A 21,430-nucleotide genomic window follows, 5' to 3' on the forward strand; every position below is an offset into this window, starting at 1 on the left:
CACTACTTTAAGGTAATGATAGTGGAAAATTTAAAACTTTAGTTTGCTTAGATTTGAACTTGAATAGCTTAACGTAGATAATGGAACATTCTGTTCCACCCCCTGTAAGTTAAAGAAAATGGAATGTCTGTAATGTTAGCTCTGTGCGACAGTCGAATAACCCTTAGATTGGAGTTAGCTATATCAATAAAATGAATTATTATTATTATTAGAAAGAAAGATGAACTGATAGATAGACATCAAGGGCATAGAGGTTTGTGACTGTTATGCCCATATGTACGTTGATGTGGGGAATGAAATAATATATTGTAAAGAAAACTTAACAGATGAATCCTAGATACTTAATCCTCAAGTTCCCAAATTTCCTCCTTTTTACATATATTATCATATTTTTTCCCTTAGTTTTTGTGTGAACCGTTTGCTTTGAATTTCACTAAAATCTTTAAAAAGGCGATATTTAAACTGTGGAGTTTCTTTTGTATGGCGAGTCACACTAGTGCTGGAAGGCCTGTCTGGTAGCTGCACTTCAACTATTTTAAAGTCAAAAGTCAACCGTACCCACAAAGTATAAGTAATGAACAAACACTTAAAGAGACACTACAAAAATATTAAATAACAAGCCATCTCCTGCAGCTCCGCCCGCATAGCAGTGAAACAGGACAAACTTTAGAGATCAATAAACAAACAGGTACCGCTAGCTAAGCAGAGGCAAGGTACACTCCAAAATGTGGCCAGAGGTAGAGCGGCTCAAACACAGGCTGGTGCGTGAGTGACGAGGGCCCTGCCTGGCTCCCCCTCCTCAGCCTGCAGTCTCTGTCTTGGATTAGCGTGAATATATCACTCCTGCAAGCAAACTATAATAGTCAGCACAATGAGAGAAGTCGCAAAATCAACTAGAATGTTCATACAAATTCTAGAAAAAATCCCGATCTAAATCCGTTAAGTAGTCCTCTTGTTCACTAGCTAATCCACGGTAAGGTACTCCACGAGGCTGGTGCATGAGTGAGGAGGGCCCCGCCCCCTGCCCTCGGCCCGCTGCGTCTCTTTCGGATTCGCTCAAATAAATCGGTACCGCAAGTGAACTATGATACATAGCGTATTAAGAGAGGTCGCAAAATCAACCCGGAATGTTCAAGCAAATTCTAGGAAAAATCCCAATCTATATCCGTTAAGTAGTCCTCTTGTTCACTAGCTAATCCACGGTAAGGTACTCCACGAGGCTGGTGCATGAGTGAGAAGGGCCCTCGGCCCGCTGCGTCTCTTTCGGATTCGCTCAAATAAATCGGTACCGCAAGTGAACTATGATACATAGCGTATTAAGAGAGGTCGCAAAATCAACCCGGAATGTTCAAGCAAATTCTAGAAAAAAACCTGATCTACATCCGTTAAATAGTTCTCTCGTGAAAAGCAGACAGACAGACTGATGTTGGATTTTATATTGTCATGCACGCACGCATGCTTAGGAGACAGTCAAAAGGCTCGATCACGTGTGAAAGAACAAAGGACGGGAGACTGCAACGAGGCACTAATGCTTTTCTCTCCTTCATTCTACAGAAAAACAACCGAGTAAAGCATTCCTACCGGTCATCACACTCCATCTATGCAAAAGACTCCATGGACTCACCACACTTCCGGGCTCCCCCTGATGACTTCAGTTCTGCACTACGATCAACGTCAGCTCCACTCTTCGCATTTCCTCCCTGGTAATTGGACTTCCTTTACTGGCTCCATAAAAGAGCCAGGAACGAACTTTGTTTTGTCGAATGCTTTGATTATTTTGACCTTGCTTTTAAACTGGACCGTACAGCCAGTATATGGGAGGCTCCCCAATCCTTAACCTGTGTCTTTGTGTTCTTATTTTATCACAATATATATAGAGAGATAAGCAAACATAACAGAAATTACATCAAATATGAAAAAGGAATAATTCAGAAAAGGTAAAACAAGAAAACAGAAAATAAATACAAGCTAAGGAAAACAGTCCTAGTGTACATGGCATAGTAGCTTTGGGTTATTTCTATAACAAATAAGACTCTGATCTCAGCGATTTCTTAAACTTATGCTTCTTTTCCGTTTACTTGTATGTCATGATTTAGAAATCCTCTTTCTGATTGGGTTTTAGCTTAGTTTTTGCCATTTTTTTGGTCCTTGTTCCTCTTCACCTGGGTATTTGGAATATGAGAAATGCAAAGATTGCATATTTTCTTTCTTGGAACATGTTCTGCAGGTTTAAAAAATAGTCCACATATCCTGTTTCCCATGGTCGCCACCATTTTTAGCATTTTGTGTAATGGTTGCCTGGCTATGTTGGTAGAAGTCATGACGCTCGAAGGCCTGAATGTGATGCTGTAAAGAGCGGCCTCAAACACTTTTGAATTCTCCGTGATTTTGGATACCCACAAATGTTAATGTTATTGATCATTTTTGTATCCTGCAGAACAAAACATCTTTTGTATATTTATCGGACTTAATAGTATTGTTTAGTGGTTTGGGTAAAAGGTGAGCTGAGTACTGTTTAACAGCTTTGTATTATGATTGTGATTCTTGTTTCAATTCATCTCCCAGTCTACGGTTTCGATTCTTCTCTGTCTTCTTCACCTTGGTGTGCCATTCTAGGGTTTCGGCCAAGATGGACAACTTTTTGAACCTCCTCACAGTTTTCTGACTGCTGAATGAATCTTACTTCCAACTAATTACTTTGCTATCTCCTTCTTATTGTATTTCTTCCTTTTTTGCCTTTGTTTAATACCCGGTGATTCAAAAAGATTCATCCGATTTCAAAGCGCCATATTTTTACAACCATGAGGCGCCTAGGAACCAATCAGATACCAATTGAAAGAGGGGGTCATAGAGTTTCTGACAGTCACCAGAAGTTGGCCACAGGAAGTTCAACTGTTTCTCAACAACGAGCTGCCTTATCGCTGGATTAGCCTTAAATGAGCCCATGGTTTGGCACTCAACTTGTGGCTATGTATCATAGTTCGCTTGCAGTACCGATTTATTTGCACAAATCTGGGACACACGCAGCGGGCCAAGATCCTCCTCACTCACATGCCAGCCTCAAGGCATGTACCTTACGTCCTCTTAGCTAGTGAATGAGGGAACTACTTAACGGATTTAGATTGGGTTTTTTTTCTATAATTTACTTGAACATAATGGTTGGTTTTGCGATTTCTCTTATCCCACTAAGCATCATAGTTTGCTTGCAGTACCGATATATTTCTGCGAATCCGAGAAACACCTAGTGGGCCATTTGGCTTGGGACCATCCTCACTCATGTGTGAGCCTCAGGGAGTGTACCTTACCTCTGCTTAGCTAGCGAACGAGAGCACTACTTAATGGATTTAGATCGGGTTTTTATCTATTATTTGCTTGAACATTCCGTTTGTATCATAGTGTCATAGTTCTCTTGCAGGAGAGATATATTCCAGCTAATCGAAGACAGAGGTTGCCGGCTGAGGTGAGGGGAAAGTGTGATGTCAGGAGTGGAGAGCCGGGCAGGGCCCTCCTCACTGTTCTGTTTCACTATTACGTGGGCGAATCCGAGAGAGACGCAGCGGGCCGAGGGCAGGGGGCGGGGCCTTTCTCACTCATGCACCAGCCTCGTGGAGTACCTTACCTCAAATTAGCTAGCGAACAAGAGCACTACTTAACTGATTTAGATCGGGTTTTTATCTATTATTTGCTTGAACATTCGCTTGCAGGAGAGATATATTCCAGCTAATCGAAGACAGAGGTTGCCGGTCGAGGTGAGGGAAAAGTGTGACGTCAGGAGTGGAGAGCTGGGCAGGGCCCTCCTCACTGTTCTGTTTCACTACTACGTGGGCGAATCCGAGAGAGACGCAGCGGGCCGAGGGCAGGGGGCGGGGCCTTTCTCAGTCATGCACCAGCCTCGTGGAGTACCTTACCTCAGATTAGCTAGCGAACAAGAGCACTACTTAACTGATTTAGATCGGGTTTTTATCTATTATTTGCTTGAACATTCGCTTGCAGGAGAGATATATTCCAGCTAATCGAAGACAGAGGTTGCCGGTCGAGGTGAGGGAAAAGTGTGACGTCAGGAGTGGAGAGCTGGGCAGGGCCCTCCTCACTGTTCTGTTTCACTACTACGTGGGCGAATCCGAGAGACGCAGCGGGCCGAGGGCAGGGGGCGGGGCCTTTCTCAGTCATGCACCAGCCTCGTGGAGTACCTTACCTCAGATTAGCTAGCGAACAAGAGCACTACTTAACTGATTTAGATCGGGTTTTTATCTATTATTTGCTTGAACATTCCGTTTGATTGCGCTAAGTGTCATAGTTCGCTTGCAGGGGAGATACAAAGTATATTCCAGCTAATCGAAGACAGAGGTTGCGGGCCGAGGAAAGTTGGGCAGGGCCCTCCTCACTGTTCTGTTTCACTACTATGTGGGCAAAGCCTCGGGGGACAGCTAGTAAAGAATAAAACAAGCATTGTGGAGAAAATCTCCAGGGATACAGTTAGAAAACATGTCAAGGATAAATTTCACACAAACATTAAGACTTTAATCAGCAACTAGGCTGATTTAGGGGCTGCAGAGGATGAGTTATGAGGAAAGATTAAAAGAGTTGAGCCTTTACAGTTTAAACAAAAAAAAGATTAAGAGGAGACCTGACTGAAGTGTTTAAAATTATGAAGGGAATTAATCCAGTGCATCGAGACGATGACTTTAAAATGAGCTCATCAAGAAAACGGGGACACAGTTGGAAACTTCTGAAGGGTAAACTTTGCACAAATATGTTTTTTTTTTCTTAACATAAAGAACGATAGACACTTGGAATAAGCTACCAAGTAGTGTGGTAGACAGTAGGACTTTAGGAACCTTCAAAACACAACTTGATGTTATTTTTTGAGGAATTGAGTGAATAGGACTGGCAAGCTTTGCTGGGCTGAATGGCCTGTTCTTGTCAAGATTGTTCTAATATTGTAATTTGCCAAGGGGAATATTTTATTATATACTCTCTCACCACTTTACCACCTAATAGCTCATGTCTGGTGAGCATACTGGCACAAGATGGCCGCCATCAAATCATTCAGGTGGATGCTGCACATTAGTGGTGTTTTAAGTGGTTCCCCACTCACTAAAGCATTTTGAGTAATGAGAAAAGGACTATGTAAATGTAAAGAATCATTTTTATTATTCTGCGGTGGGATGGCGCCCTGCCCGGGGTTTGTTTCCTGCCTTGCTCCCTGTGTTAGCTGGGATTGGCTCCAGCAGACCCCTGTGACCCTGTAGTTAGGATATAGTGAGATGGATAATGGATGGATGGATTATTATTATTATTATTATTACCAAAGGAACAAAATAATAATCTGAAACGTGGAGGCTCATGAAGTAGTTAAGACAGTAATGGCTGTAAAGTACTGCTTTCCTCATTTCTTCTGATTTAAATGTATTGAAATAATTTGTTACGGTACAGTGTGAGTGGAGGCTGCTGAATTTACAGGGGAGGAAGATGAAGTCTGACAAAGCATGTGCTATCCGGTGGTGGACTATAAATAGCACTTTGCTGTTTCTCTGCTTTGGATCAAAGACTAGAGAGATAACTGCAACAGGCAGGTTAATTAAAATGACACGGCAGGCGTTGGCAGGCTGGTAAGATGCAAGCTGGATGCTGTCACATGCCAGAAAGTGAGGGCATACAGTAAAGTAGGTGTGCAGATGATGCAAATTTGCATAAATGATGTGTTTGGGAGATTGAAACCAAGTAAACGTATAGTATATTGCATCGTATTAGTATCATATATCCCATGTGAAAGTCTCTTCCCAATCTCTCACAGAGTGTCTTTTATATCTTTCTGTCTCTCCGTTTCGTTGCGCCCTTCATCTCTATTTACAGCGCTTTCAGAAAGTCTTCAGACCCCTTCGCTTTGTTCAGATTTTGTTCTGTTGCAGCCTTGTGATAAAATCATTTCAATTCATTTTTTTCCCCACACCTAGCAACATGCAATACCCCAGAATGACAAAGTGAAAACAAGTGTTTAGAAACCTTTGCAAATTTGTTAAAAATAAAAATGGAAATATCCCATTGACACAAGTACTTGGATCCTTTACTCAGCACTTTAGAATATTAGAACACTCTAGACGAGAACAGGCCATTCAGCCCAACAATCCTCGCCAGTCCTTTCCACTTAGTTCTTCTAAAATGACTTCAACTTGAGTTTCGAAAGTCTCTAAAGTCTTAATGTCCACCACACTACTTGGTCGCTTATTCCAAGTGTCTATCATTCGTTGTGTAAAGAAAAACTTCTTAATGTTTGTGCAAAATTTCCCCTTAACAAGTTTCCAACTGTGTCCCCCTGTTCTTGATGAACTCATTTTAAAGTCACCGTCTCGATCCACTGAACTAATTTCCTTCATAATTTTAAATGCTTCACTCAGGTCTCCTCTTAAGCTCCTTTAAAGGCTCAGCTCTTTTAGTCTTTCTTCATAACTCATCCCCTGTAGTCCTATAATCAGCCTAGTCGCTCTTCTCTGGACTTTCTCTGGTGTTGCTATGTCCTTTTTATAGTCTGGAGACCAAAACTGCACCCAGTATTCCAGATGAGGCCTCACCAGTGTGTTATAAAGCTTGAGCTGAACCTCCTGTGACTTGTACTCCACACATCAAGGCGCTATATAACCTGACATTCTGTTTGCCTTCTTAATGGCTTCTGAACACTGTCTAGCAGTTGATAGCTTAGAATCCACTACTACGACTCCTAAATCCTTCTCATAAGGTGTACTCTCGATTTTCCGACCGCCCATTATGCATTCAAACCTCACATTTTTACTTCCTATGTGTAAAACTTTACATTTACTGACATTAAATTTCATCTGCCACAAATCTGCCCAAGCCTGTATGCTATCCAAGTCCTTCTATAATGATATAATGGATTCCAAATTATCTGCTAACCCGTCTATTTTGGCATCATCTGCAAACTTAACCAGCTTGTTACTGCTATTCCTATCTAAATCATTTCTATATATATTAAAAATAGTTGCGGCCTCAGCACTGACCCCTGCTGGACACCACTCATGATGTCACCCAATTCCAATCAGGTTCCTTGCACCATCATCTTCTACTTCCGGTGTCTGAGCCAATTCTGCACCCATCTACACACCACACCCTGAACTCCCACTTCTTTTAGTTTGATGCCCACCATATCATGTGGCACCTTATAAAATGCTTTCTGAAAGTCCAGATAAATTATATCATCTCCTCCACTTTGATCGTATCCTTCTGTGTCTTCCTCATAGAATTCCAGCATGTTAGTAAAACACGACCCCCCTCTTCTGAACCCATGCTGACTGTTCAGAAAAACGTCTGTTTTGCTTCAAGTGTTGCTCAATCTTATCCTGAGTAATTCCTTCCATTAAAGCTTTGTTAAAGCAATGTTGGAATCCCCGTGGGTCTGATGCATCAAGCTTTGCACACGTGGACTTTCTACCATTTTTCTCTGCAGATCTTCTCAACCTCTGTCAGTAGGCAGCTACTCCTAGGTCTCCTCAGAGTTGTTCAAGTATGGGCTCTAGTTGGGCCTCTCAAGAACACGGCCAGAGCTGTCTCTATGCCACTCCTGTGTTGTCTTTGCTTTATGATTGGGACACATTGTCCTGTTTGAAGGAGGACCTTTGGCCCAGTCTGAGGTGCAGAGCCCTCTGCTGCAGGTTTTCATTAAGGACATCTCTGTACTTTGTTCTGTTGAGCTTTCCCTCATCCCTGACTAGTCATCCAGTCCCTGCTGATGAAAAGTAACCCACGTCATGACGCTGTCACTACCATGCTTCACTATAGCAGTGGCATTGCATAGGTGATGAGTTGTGTCAGGTTTTCATCAGACATGATGCTAATCTTCGTTTCATCAGATCAGTGAATCTTTTTCTTACGATATGAGAGTTCATAAAACCCAGATTGACGGAGTGCTGATGTGAAGGTTGTCTTTCGGGAGGTTTCTCCCATCTCCTCACATGTTCTCTGGAGCTTAGCCAGAGTGATCATTGAGTTCTTGATCACCTCTTGGGCACCTTGTTCCATGATTGCCCAGTTTGACTTGATGGACAGCTCTAGGAAGAGTTATGGTTGTTTAACAATTTCTTCCATTTATGAATTATGGAGGCCACTGCGCTCTTGCTAACTAATGTGCTTAAATTCCTAAAATTCTGTTTTTGCTTTGCCATTGAGGGGAATTGAGTGTTATTTGATGAGGGAAAAGATGAATATAAATGATTTTAGCAGAAGACTGCAACATAAGAGAATGCGTAAAAAGTGAAGGGGTCTGAATAATTTTAAAACAGTTCACACAAAAATAGAGAAAAATGTTATTACACACTCAGGATAAAAGGCAAAAGAGGAAACTTAGCTTTTCCTTGTTAAACTTCAGTTACTTTCTATACTTAAAGGTTGTGTTGTTTCTCTATGGAAAACTTACATCAGCTTTACTTAATACATTCAGTATGTACGGAACATTCAATGAAGTCAAAGGTCAATGAGATACGGTTTCAAAACTGTGCGCCTTCCATGTCTTACCAACTGCAAGGCAGATCACAAAACTGGGACTAATCTGTAGTCAGAGGGACAAAAATAATTAGAATATTCAATTCAGTTTAGCTTGTGGGGATTATAATAGAATCTCCCATAGACTACGCATTAATATATAGAAAAACATTTTAACATAACTAAGAAAATACTTCTGTCAATTTAACATAACCTAACAACTGACATAGGGCTCCTACAGAGCAGGTCAACCAGACATTCAAACAGATGCAAGGTGGTCAGCCAGGATGGAAGGAACTGGGACCAGCGACTGAGAGGTTCCACAAGCCTCCACAGGCTTCTCCCTGTTTGAATGACTGTATGGATGACAACCTCGGGGACTACTGGACATTCGAAAAGAGAGTTGGGAGGAAGAGGTAGTCCCTTCTATTAATATACTGAAAAATATTGCACAGTTATGAGAAAAGAAGGCCTGTTCTAACAGAAAACATGGAGCAGTTATGACCGTGGCTCAACCCTTCAGGAGTTCCATCCTGGAGATTGTGTCATGGTTCTCATTCCCACTTCCCATTCAAAATTATCAGCACATTTGTAAAGTCCCTATGGAATTAAGGAGGGAAAGGGGCTGGTGGATGATTTGGAGAAACAATCAAATTGTTGATTAGCAAAAAAGAACACAAATTCATTTTTTCTTCCAACCATAATATAGGGGTGCTGGGTTGGACCCCAAATTTTTGTATCATTCTCTTACATTGTCTGTCTATTTCTCTCTCTCTTATATAGTGCCTTTCACATCTATCTATCTATCTATCTATCTATTATATAGTGCCTTTCATTTCTATCTATCTATCTATTTATCTATCTATTGTGACAGATGGCCGGGGTCCATGCCTGGCCGGGACACCCCTTCACCACATCTGCCAGGGGGACAAGGGTGGGAAGACCAGTATCTGGACGCTAGATGGCAGCCTCCCTGGGCCTCCCTGCCTCAGATGCCACTAGGGCTGCATGGGGGTTGGAGTTCTATGCAGCTCTGTGGGGTTCTGCAGGCGCTGCCAGGGGGTGCTGCAGCAGGAGCTGCTGGCCCCTTTTGGGCACTGGTTTCACCTTACCTGGAAGTGCAGGCGGATGTCGCCAATCATGCACCTGGAGCACTTCCAGGTACCCAATAGAAGGGAGCCAGCAACCACGACTCAGCAGCCAGAGGAACAAAGTGCTTGCTGTATATTTGTATACTGTGCTTGGGACTGTGTCGTGGCTGGAGTGATTATGGGGAAAACGTGCCCTCCAGCAGAAGAAAATAAAAGTTTTTGTTTATTTTACACGTGCTACTTGTGTCAGTCTGTGTCGGGTCGGGCACTATATAGCACTTATCTCACACTATCCACACAGGGAGGAACCGGGAAGCAAACCCACAATCTTCCACAGTCTCCTTACTGCAAAGCAGCAGCAGCACTACCACTGTGCCACCTGTGAGGACCTTTCATATCTATCTATCTATCTATCTATCTATCTATCTATCTATCTATCTATCTATCTATCTATCTATCTATCTATCTATCTATCTATCTATCTATCATATAGTGCCTTTCCTATCTATCTATCATATAGTGCCTTTCCTATCTATCTATCTATCTATCTATCTATCTATCTATCTATCTATCTTATATAGTGCCTTTCCTATGTATCTATGACAACTGTACAAGGTGGTCCAGATCTAATTATGCAGATCTAGATCGTCTGGATGACTTTGATTTATACGGGGACGATTCCAGTTTGGCGCAAAGGCGATTCTTCATGTCGTCACTTCGCACACTTCTCGATGGTCTGGGATTTTTTGGGTGATTTTATATGTAATAAACTTAATAAGTTATAGTGTAATGAAAATTGCATAATTAGATCTGGACCACCCTATATAAATAAATACTGTAAAAGTTTTGAAGGGCATTTTATTAAATCCCAGCCTTTCGTCTAGAAAGTTGTCAGCTGTAATTATTAGAATTCTGACTCTAACAGCCGCCAGACTTCTTGCCTTCTGTGCCCTTCCTGGTCTAAACCTCTAGGGGCAGCATTGCATAATTAAATGTTACTCGTTCCAAGTTTAAATTAAAGAGTGTTCTGTTTAATGATACATTAAAGAAGTTTAACAAGATTAAAAACTTAATTAGAGGCTGGATGCAGAGTGACGAGGGGGATACAAACAATTGGGGGGGTCTGCATTCCAGTGAGCAGAAGGGCTCTTCAGGTGGCTCAGCGAAGGTCACTCCAGTCTCGACTTGCCTTCCTAATGAGTTCTAAACTCTATTTTCTGTGCTTTCTTAACAGCAGCGAAAGGCTGTTTCGTGATTTTTAAAACACAAAAAATATGATCAACAAAGCATTGCAGGCAAAAAAGATGAGAAACAGAGTCATAGATGCAAAAAGAGGCACATAGAGAAGAAGCACAAGGTGGAAGCAATCTGGAAGCAGTGATGAGGTACAGTAATGCCGCTGTTTTCTCACAAGTGTAAGAAATACAATGATAATAAATGAACTTTGTAAATTGTATTTGACAAAATAAGACCAATAATATGGCTCATACTTATGTTGGTGAAATCCAGCAAAGATTTGTCCAAAAATAAATAAATAAATAAATAAATAAATAAGGCATGATAGAACATGTTATCAGGGACAAAAAAAAAGGAGAAAGTGCACAAGATCTGAAAAAAATTAAAAATGACAAAAATAAAGTGATCAAAATACGAGGAAAAGCTCTTACCTGCTTCGGTCATTGAGTCATAATATTTTAGCTTGCCATACGTTCCAAGTTCTACAACATCACAGCAAAAGACAAAAGCGTCAGAAAAAAGCAACAGTCACAAACAGAAATGTGGAACAAGTACAGCAAGTAGAGCAAATACAGCGAGCATAAAGCCAGAGCCCTCCGAGCACACGACTGCACTGCATGGCCGCCGGTATTCTTGATTTTAATCATTGCTGGAAATCACTAACATAAGCCAATGGGCACGGGCAGGAAAAGCAGATCGATTTCTTTACATTTAATTCACCCCCACGCTGCACAACAGTATTTAGTTTCTTCAGAACTACAATGAGATTAAACTTTTTTATGAAGGCATCACCTCCAAGCGCAGATCATTTATTGGTACTCAGTGTGTATTAGTTCCTGCTTTCTTTAAATTGATTATTGTTAACCCTTTTATGTGTTTTTCAAACTGGCTAATTCCATTTCTGGGCTGTGGTGAGCTAAACAAGCCCTTTATGGAGCAGCAGTCTGTCTCAGTGATGCCGCTAATTCAACTGTGGGATTAGAAATCTGACAAACGAGAGAAGACCATTCCATCCGTCAGTCGTTCTTAATTTCTTGCCTTTGCTTATACAGGTGCTGGTCATAAAATTAGAATATCATGACAAAGTTGATTTATTTCAGTAATTCCATTCAAAAAGTGAAACTTGTATATTAGATTCATTCAATACACACAGACTGATGTATTTCAAATGTTTATTTCTTTTAATTTTGATGATTATAACTGACAACTAATGAAAGTCCCAAATTCAGTATCTCAGAAAATTTAGAATATTGTGAAAAGGTTCAATATTGAAGACACCTGGTGCCACACTCTAATCAGCTAATTAACTCAAAACACCTGCAAAAGCCTTTAAATGGTCTCTCAGTCTAGTTCTGTAGGCTACACAATCATGGGGAAGACTGCTGACTTGACAGTTGTCCAAAAGACGACCATTGACACCTTGCACAAGGAGGGCAAGACACAAAAGGTCATTGCTAAAGAGGCTGGCTGTTCACAGAGCTCTGTGTCCAAGCACATTAATAGAGAGGCGAAGGGAAGGACAAGATGTGGTAGAAAAAGTATACAAGCAATAGGGATAACCGCGACCTGGAGAGGATTGTGAAACAAAACCCATTCAAAACTGTGGGGGAGATTCACAAAGAGTGGACTGCAGCTGGAGTCAGTGCTTCAAGAACCACCACACACAGACGTATACAAGACATGGGTTTCAGCTGTCGCATTCCTTGTGTCAAGCCACTCTTGAACAAGAGACAGTCAGAAGCGTCTCGACTGCACTGCTGCTGAGTGGTCCAAAGTTATGTTCTCTGATGAAAGTAAATTTTGCATTTCCTTTGGAAATCAAGGTCCCAGAGTCTGGAGGAAGAGAGGAGAGGCACAGAATCCACGTTGCTTGAGGTCCAGTGTAAAGTTTCCACAGTCAGTGATGGTTTGGGGTGCCATGTCATCTGCTGGTGTTGGTCCATTGTGTTTTCTGAGGTCCAAGGTCAATGCAGCCGTCTACCAGGAAGTTTTAGAGCACTTCATGCTTCCTGCTGCTGACGAACTTTATGGAGATGCAGATTTCATTTTCCAACAGGACCTGGCACCTGCACACAGTGCCAAAGCTACCAGTACCTGGTTTAAGGACCATGGTATCCCTGTTCTTGATTGGCCAGCAAACTCGCCTGACCTTAACCCCATAGAAAATCTATGGGGTATTGTGAAGAGGAAGATGCAATACGCCAGACCCAACAATTCAGAAGAGCTGAAGGCCACTATCAGAGCAACATGGGCTCTCATAACACCTGAGCAGTGCCACAGACTGATCGACTCCATGCCACGCCGCATTGCTGCAGTAATCCAGGCCAAAGGAGCCCCAACTAAATATTGAGTGCTGTACATGCTCATACTTTTCATGTTCATACCTTTCAGTTGGCCAACATTTCTAAAAATCCTTTTTTTGCATTGGTCTTAATTGATATTCTAATTTTCCGAGAAACTGAATTTGGGACTTTCATTAGTTGTCAGTTATAATCATCAAAATTAAAAGAAATAAACATTTGAAATACATCAGTCTGTGTGTAATGAATGAATCTAATATACAAGTTTCACTATTTGAATGGAATTACTGAAATAAATCAACTTTGTCATGATATTCTAATTTTATGACCAGCACCTGTATACAGTAATTCAGTAGAACGTGCTGTACCGTGTTAGCTATGATGGATGCAGTGAGAAGTCAATTAAAATGACCCCTTTTATTGGCTAACTGAACAGATCACAACATGCAGGCTTTTGAGGCAACTCAGGTCCCTTCTTCAGGTAATTACAACTTCTGCGTGAAGAAGGGGTCTCACATGCCTTGAGAGCCTGCATATTGTAATCTGCTCAGTTTGCCAATCAAAGGGGTCATTTTAATTGACTTCTCACTGCATACAGGAATTTATATGACAAAGAACATGGGGCAGCATGGTGGTGCAGTGCATGTTGGGTCACCATTTGTTCCTTTTTCTGTCTTGGTTTTCCTCCAGGTACCCCATTTGTCCTCCAACATACCAAAAGAGCTACGTGTGAGTTTAATTCACAGGGAAACATTGAAAAAAAATATTTCAATTGCTTCATGTGATTGTTATATATTTTGGAGTGCGGAATTAAAAAAGTAATCTATTTTTGTCAATCATGTAACAAAAAAAAAGTTTTTTAAGCATTAGAAAACTCTAGAAAAGATTAGGCCATTCAGCCCAACAAAGCTTGCCAGTCCTGTCCACTTAATTCTTCCAAAATAACATCAAGTCGAGTTTTGAAAGTCCCTAAAGTCTTAATGTGTACCACACTACTTATTCCAAGTGTCTATCGTTCTTTGTGTAAAGAAAAACTTCCAAATGTTTGTGTGAAATTTACCCTTAACAAGTTTCCAACTGTGTCCCCGTGTTCTTGATGAACTCATTTTAAAGTCACTATCTCGATCCACTGGACTAATTCTCTTCATAATTTTAAACTCTTCAATCAGGTCTGCTCTTAATCTTTTTTTGCTTAAACTTTAAAGGCTCAGCTCTTTAAATTTTTCCTCATAACTCTTCCCCTTTAGCCCCTCAATCAGCCTGGTTGCTCTTCTCTGGACCTTTTCTAGCACTGCTATGTCGTTTTTGTGGCCTGGAGACTCAAACTGCACCCAGTACTCCAGATGAGGCCTCACCAGTGCATCAGTAGATTACATATGCAAAAGTGCCACCATGATGGCAATGACAACAACAGTCCTAGAACAGGGAAACACAAACTGATTGTCATTCGAACATTTGAACAATCTGGATGAGAACAGGCCATTCAGCCCAACAAAGCTCACCAGTCCTGTCCACTTAATTCTTCTAAAATGACATCAAGTCAGTTTTGAAAGTCCCTAAAGTCTTACTGTCTTCCACACTACTTGGTTTCTTATTCCAAGTGTCTATCGTTCTTTATGTAAAGAAAAACTTCCTAATGTTTGTGCAAAATTTCCCCTTAACAAGGTTCCAACTGTGTCCCCGTGTTCTTGATGAACTCATTTTACAGTCACTGTCTCGATCCACTGCATTAATTCCCTCCATCATTTTAAACACTTCAGTCAGGTCTCCTCTTAATCTTCTTTTGCTTAAACTGTAAAGGCTCAGCTCTTTGAATCTTTCCTCATAACTCATCCCCTGTAATCAGCCTAGTCGCTCTTCTCTGGACCTTTTCTAGTGCTGCTATGTCTTTTGTTTGTAGCCTGGAGACCAAAACTGCACACAGTACTCAAGATGAGGCCTCACCAGTGTGTTATAAAGCTTGAGCAGAACCTCCTGTGACTTGTACTCCACACATCAAGGCGCTGTATAACCTGACATTCTGTTTACCTTCTTAATGGCTTCTGAACACTGTCTGGCAGTTGATAGTGTCTAGTCCACCACGACTCCTAAGTTCTTCTCATAAGGCGAACGTTTGATTTTCAGACTTCCTACTGTGTTTTCAGACTTCACATTTTTATTTCCTACATCTGTAGTAGTAGGGTGTTTTACCGTGTTAGCCATTATGGATGCAATAACGGATTGCCAATAACGGGTGTCATTGTACTTTGACGTCTCCTTTTCTATGTGTAATTCTTTACATTTACTGACATTCAGTTTCATCTGCCACAAATCAGCCCAAGCCTGTATGCTGTCCATGTCCTTCTTTGATGATTTAATGGACTCCAAATTATCTGCCACTCCACCTGTCTTCGTATCAACTGCAAACCTAACCAGCTTGTTACTTATACTCCTATCTAAATCATTTCTATATATATTAAAAATAGCTGCGGCCCCAGCACTGACCCCTGCTGGACACCACTCATGATGTCACCCAATTCCAATCAGGTTCCTCGCACCATCATCTTCTACTTCCTGTGTCTATATTTAAAACAACTGTCAATTACAGGTATTTTTTTATTGTTTTCATACTATAAATAATTAGATATCAGTTGTGATGGGCCCTTCTACTTATGTTCCGGGGGAGCATCCATGGGCTCCTCAGTATCTCCACTGGAATGCTTGGTGGCAGCCTCCCTGGCAGACGATGATGCCTCAGTTTCCCGCAGGGCTCCATGGGAGATGGTGTTCTCCACAGCCTCTTTGTTCCTGCAGAAAGAAAGACGCACCACCGCCATGAATCTGCCTGAACACGCATCGCCACTTCCGCCCTACCTCTGTCGACATTTGATGACATCATCAATCCCAGCATCCATCTCGGTTCCTTCCGGTCCCTCACCATAAAGGTACCCCTCTACACCATTTTAGCAGTCTCTGTTAGATGCAACTTCTTTTTGGGTGTAAAACCTACTTGGACTCATTTGTTTTTCACAGTATACGTGGCCGGAAAACCCCAAACCTTGCTGAGTTGTCTGTCTTTTTTATACAACAGCCGTATTCTTGGTTTTTATTTGCTCCTAATTAGCAATAACATGCCAATGACAAAAGAGACCAGCATTTCTCCATTTACCTTGTTACCATTTATATCTGTGTGTATTTATCATGCACTATTGGGTTAAATTACATACTTGGAAGGAAATTGAAGAGGAAAAAGTGAAGGACTGAGAATTACTCATTCATTTTAGCCTTCAAATTATTTGGTTGATATCCTTAGAACGGGAAAGCAAATCCAGGTTGTAAGAATTACCTGACATAGCAGAGTTAAAACACTAACAAGCCATGAAATTAAATTATTGGCAAGAATTACATTCTAATTAGGCAACTGGGATAGAACAAAAACCTGCAGCCACCACGGCCCTCCAGGACTGTCATTGAGGACCCCTGTCCTAAAACAATGGAGGAAAAACACATAATAAATGAAACTGATATAACTGATCCAAGCCAGGATCCTTCTGGGGAATTGCTGGCATTCAGGTCCCCAAGCAAATGCATTTTAGCAGATGAGAAGCTCCTCCAAAGTGGGGCTTACAGGTAAGTAAACCTCCCATGCTCTGCATGAGACAAAATGTTCCCACAGAGAAAACATTTGCCGATAAAATGAAAATATACAGCATAAGCTAATATCACCAATTACAAAACGCCACTTATTTTGCAATTTTTTTTGTAAAACAAAACTCTTAAGTTGCACTGAGAATTCAGAGCTGTGTGAAGCGTTTTGCTCGTCACTCGTCATAAACACGGGAGGAGAGAGGTTTGTGGTGTTCTGTATAAATAATGACATAAATCGAGAGTCCGAACAGGTGTGGGTGCACGTGCTCACATCACTCCGGAGTTGATTGGGGGCTTGGCTGATCGCACGTTCACGTGCAAATGAGAGAGGATCAGTCAGGTGCCTCATTCTCATTCGGAGTAGGAAGAAGACGATGAGAGTTGTGCCCAATCAGGACTGTATAGGGAGCCGGCACCACAGTAGAGAGGGGAAGGTCAGATCAGAGGCACCAAAAAATAAATCAATAAAAAAAACAAGATGAGAAGGAAAAAGAAAAGAAAGAAATGAATGAATGGAGGCAAAGGAAGAAGAAAGAGGCAGGATGGTGAGGAGCCTGTGAGGTAGACAGTTGAAAGCAGGTGGTTGGGAGTATTAAAGGAAGTGAGCAGCACGTCTGCCCTCGAGCGTGGGGCTGGAGATGGGACAGTCCCACTGAGCAATGCGGAGGAGTAGGAGCGGTCCCGCTGTACGACGTCTCTCTTTCGATGTCGATGGACTAGCTGAGGGAGATTTGAGGGGGGTTTGGTGGAGACCCATTAGGAACCCTGCTGCTAGATTGTTAACCAGTTCCAATAAGTGGTCTCACATTACTCCAATTTTATCTTTTAGCTTTATTGGCTTCTGGTGGAATTTAGAATCTGTTTTAAAATTTTACTAATCTCTTATAGAGTTCTGCATGGTCAAACACCATAATGTATTTCAGATTTTTTACAACATTATACTACCAGTCGCCCACTTAGGTCATCTCACCAGGGCTTTCTTACTGTTCCAAGTACTTAGCTAAAGACTCGACGGGATTGGGCTTTTCAGTCCGTTGCACCGAAATAACCTTCAATGTGCTTTATGGGCTGCTGATATAACTGATACATTTAAAAAACAGCTGAAGAGGTTGATTCATAATAATAATAATAATAACCGGTTGGCTGAAATGATCCTTCTGAGCAGCCATGAGGAGCTGGAGTGACTGGGAGTTTGACGGCTCGACGCAGAAGACTGGGAAGGCAGCGGGGGTCGAGAAGGCTTGGGAGGAGAGCTCTAATGTGAGCACAAAGGCCATTGGGGACCCAAGCCCATGTCCAGAGAGGAAGTCTTACCGTAGCAATGGGATGGCAGTGACCCGTACCTGTGGAAGGTCAGCTGCGTCTGTCAGTAGGGTGACTCCTCTGCTGCAAGGCCCGTATGGGAGTGAGAAAGAAGGCACATGGCTTTTAGGAAAAGACACCTTCCTGTCGGTTGGTTTAAAGCAGGCATCACCAAATGGCGGACCTCGGTCCAGATTCGGACCGAGTGGTGGTTCTGTCCAGACCCGTGACCAGTCTGGTAAATTCACGACATTAAATAATTTTCATGGAGCATTATTTTGGACGGTCGTGGCTATTGATAGCAGGCGCTGCTACTCCAGTTAATACGACAATAGCTTCACTCAGTTGAGCCAATAAAATCGCTAGTTTACAACAGCAGAGAGGAAGAGGGTTAAGTTAAGAGACAACATGGCTTGCTCCAAAAGGCGGAAAGTAGATGATGAAAATCGTTGTTTTAAAGATGAATGGAAGGAGAAATATATGTTCATTCTTCCGGCGAGCAGTTCAAAACCGGTGTGCCTCATATGCTCTGAAAACGTGGCATTAATTAAAAGCGGCAACGTGAAGCGCCACTACGAAACAAAGCACAGATCTTTTGAGCAAAGTTATCCCCTGAAGTCCGAGCTGAGGGCACGCAAAATAACCGAACTGCAAGCCCAGTATGACAGATCTACCCGACTCATCACACATACATTTACAACCCAGCAACGTGCAAACGAATGTTCCTTAAAAGTAGCGTGGATTTTGGGGCAACATAAAAAAACTTTTAGTGATGGGACAGTTGTGAAGGAGTGCTTAAACGCCGTTGCTGAGACATTATTTGAGGGAAAACAAAAAGACGAGATGTGCGAAAAAATCAAACAAATCCCGATGTCAGCTAAAACAGCAACCAGAAAGTCAGAAATATTAGCAGATGATGTACTGGCACAGCTTGATGCAGCTATTCAGAGTGCACCGTGCCTTTCTTTGGCCGTTGACGAGTCTACAGATGTTACTGACAATGCCCAGCTTTTGGTGTACGTGAGATTTTTTCATTATTATTATTTTTTATATTATTTTCAAACATTTTTATTATGTTTCTGTTCTTTAATCTAAAATAAAGGCCTTGAATTTATTTGCTATAAGGGGAAGGCTACAAGACACAAGATGGAGTTTGGTTCGGACCTTCTACTTGGACGAAATTTAATAACTGGACCTCAGTGACTTTTAATTGAATACCCCTGGTTTAAACCATGGGTGTCCAACTCCAGTCCTGGAGGGCTGCAGTGGCTGCAGGCTTTCATTCTAACCATCTTCTTAATTAGTGACCAGTTTTTGCTGCTAATTAACTTCTTTTGTCTTAATTTTAATTAAGTTGACTCAGGCCCCCTTAGTTGTTTCTTTTTCCTTAATTAGCTGCCAAACAATAATGAGGCAAAAAACGAGCTGCCACATGACCAGCTATCCGATGCCCATCACACAATATCTAAAAATAAAGGTGAAGGTCTCAGTAAAGTTGATCTCTCAGGTCACCCACACATCTTGATGGTGCTCAAAAACAAGCTCAATTAACAGAATGAATGGGATTCTCATTAAAAGTCTAGTTGGAGTCTGAAGCCCCAATTTAGCTGGTCATCTGTTGGCTTGTTTCTCATTTCTGTTTGGCTGTCATTTAATAAAGAACAACAATCAATTCAGAGCACTGAATCTTTAAAAACAGGGCTATTAAAATGAAGGGAGATAGAATTTAATGATCAGTGAAAACTGGTCACTGATTAGGAAAAGGGTGAGAATGAAAAGCTGCAGCCACTGCGGCCCTCCAGGACTGGATTTCGACACCCCTGGTTTAAACCTTGTATTAGGAACTTTATTTATTCTGATTTTAACCTCCATAGAGTCTCCTTCTTTTTATTAAATTAATTACTACTTTCTGATTACTTGTGATCTTTGAACTGGTTTTAATAAAAGCTCTTGCATTTCTCACCACCCCTTTGCTTGGTGTGTTTGTCCTCATCTGCTATGCTAATCCCGGTCATGACTATCAACGTTGTCAGGTTTAAAAGGCTCCCACAAACGAAGAGGGAGCAAGGAGCCGACCTGCACTGTCACAGTGAGATGGTGTGAAATGGTTTTTAGCCATTATGCAACACAAACATGGGATAATCTGCCAAAACATGTTAGAGATGCCACAACGGTCGAAGCTTTCAAATCAAAATTTGAACTATTACTGAACTGAAATGCTGCTGTATCTCCATTTTATTTTCTTCTTGCTTTAACTTTCTGTCATTTTACTCTCCCTCTATTACTTGGTTGTATTTTATTTTTTTTTAATTGTATTTTATGCTTATCATGTAAAGCACGATTATTTAATGTTACGAAATGTACTATAGAAATAAACACGCTTTGCTTAGAAAGGAAAAAAAACTCTAATATGAGAATGACCGGACATAGCAGGGTTAAAGCAATAGTCACGAAAGTCATGAAATGAAATAAGATCTATCGGATTGGTTTCTAATTGAGCAGCTGGGTTGGAGGAAAAACCTGCAGCTACTGCGGCCCTCCGTGACTGACGATGATCACCACTGCTTTAAGCCATTTTTTGGTTGATGTCAGTTCATCATTTTGAATATTCATTTTAATTATTGTTATGTTTGCTGGCTGACCTACCTCCGATTTGCCGATGATATTGTACTCATTGCAGAAAGCATTGCTCAACTACAGACCATGCGGAAAATTCTAGATTGCAGAGGATCAGCGGTCAGTTTGAAAATCAACCGTATGCAAACAAGGTACATGCGGTCAGATGATGTAGCTCCCGGTCGCATTACTATTGGAAACAGTGAAATAGAAAGAGGTATCTGACTATGTGTATCTCGGACAGGAAGTGGGATATGGAAAAGGATATCTCGTGGACAATAAGAGCTGGGTGGAAGGCATTCAACACAATCAAGGATGTGTTACAAGTGATGGTGAACAGGACGACTTGCGCTGACCTCTTCAACAGTACGGTTTTGCCCGCGATGCTATATACAAGCAAAACCTGTGCTACAACGAAGCGGGAAGAGCAACAGCTGATCTCACCGCAGCGGGCCATTAAACAGTCAATGCTTGGAATCTCGTTAAGAGATCACATCCAGAACGAGGAGATCATGGAAAGATCTAGAGTGAAAGACGTGATCGTCAGAGAAAACTCAGATGGGCAGGGCACATCGCACGACTAAACGATGATCACTCGATGGTACTCACGTGAGTGGAAGTGACCACTAGGAAGACCCCAACTAAGATGATTAGAAGAGATACAAAAACGGATGGGATCTACATGGAGAAGAATGGCAAGAGCAAGAAAGGAATGGGTGCAATGCTGTGACCAGCGGTATCAGACTGACTTCCAATAGTCTGGTT

At 41.6% G+C, this 21,430-nt stretch overlaps 1 protein-coding gene across 4 annotated transcripts in view; it reads right to left on the reverse strand.

Moving 5' to 3' along the window:
* Positions 1 to 21,430, reverse strand: part of LOC120532350 (sodium/potassium/calcium exchanger 2-like) — a 335,842-nt gene that overhangs the window by 101,697 nt on the left and 212,715 nt on the right. For 2 of the 4 annotated variants that reach the window (XM_039758257.1, XM_039758256.1), the window contains one exon: positions 11,252 to 11,302. The exons of the other annotated variants lie outside the window; for them this stretch is intronic. In XM_039758257.1, the coding sequence (XP_039614191.1) occupies positions 11,252 to 11,302 (51 nt within the window). The remainder of the gene's footprint in view (positions 1 to 11,251; positions 11,303 to 21,430) is intronic. 4 annotated transcript variants of the gene reach the window in all.

Source organism: Polypterus senegalus, chromosome 7 (assembly GCF_016835505.1).
Source record: "Polypterus senegalus isolate Bchr_013 chromosome 7, ASM1683550v1, whole genome shotgun sequence".
Lineage (NCBI taxonomy): Eukaryota > Metazoa > Chordata > Cladistia > Polypteriformes > Polypteridae > Polypterus > Polypterus senegalus.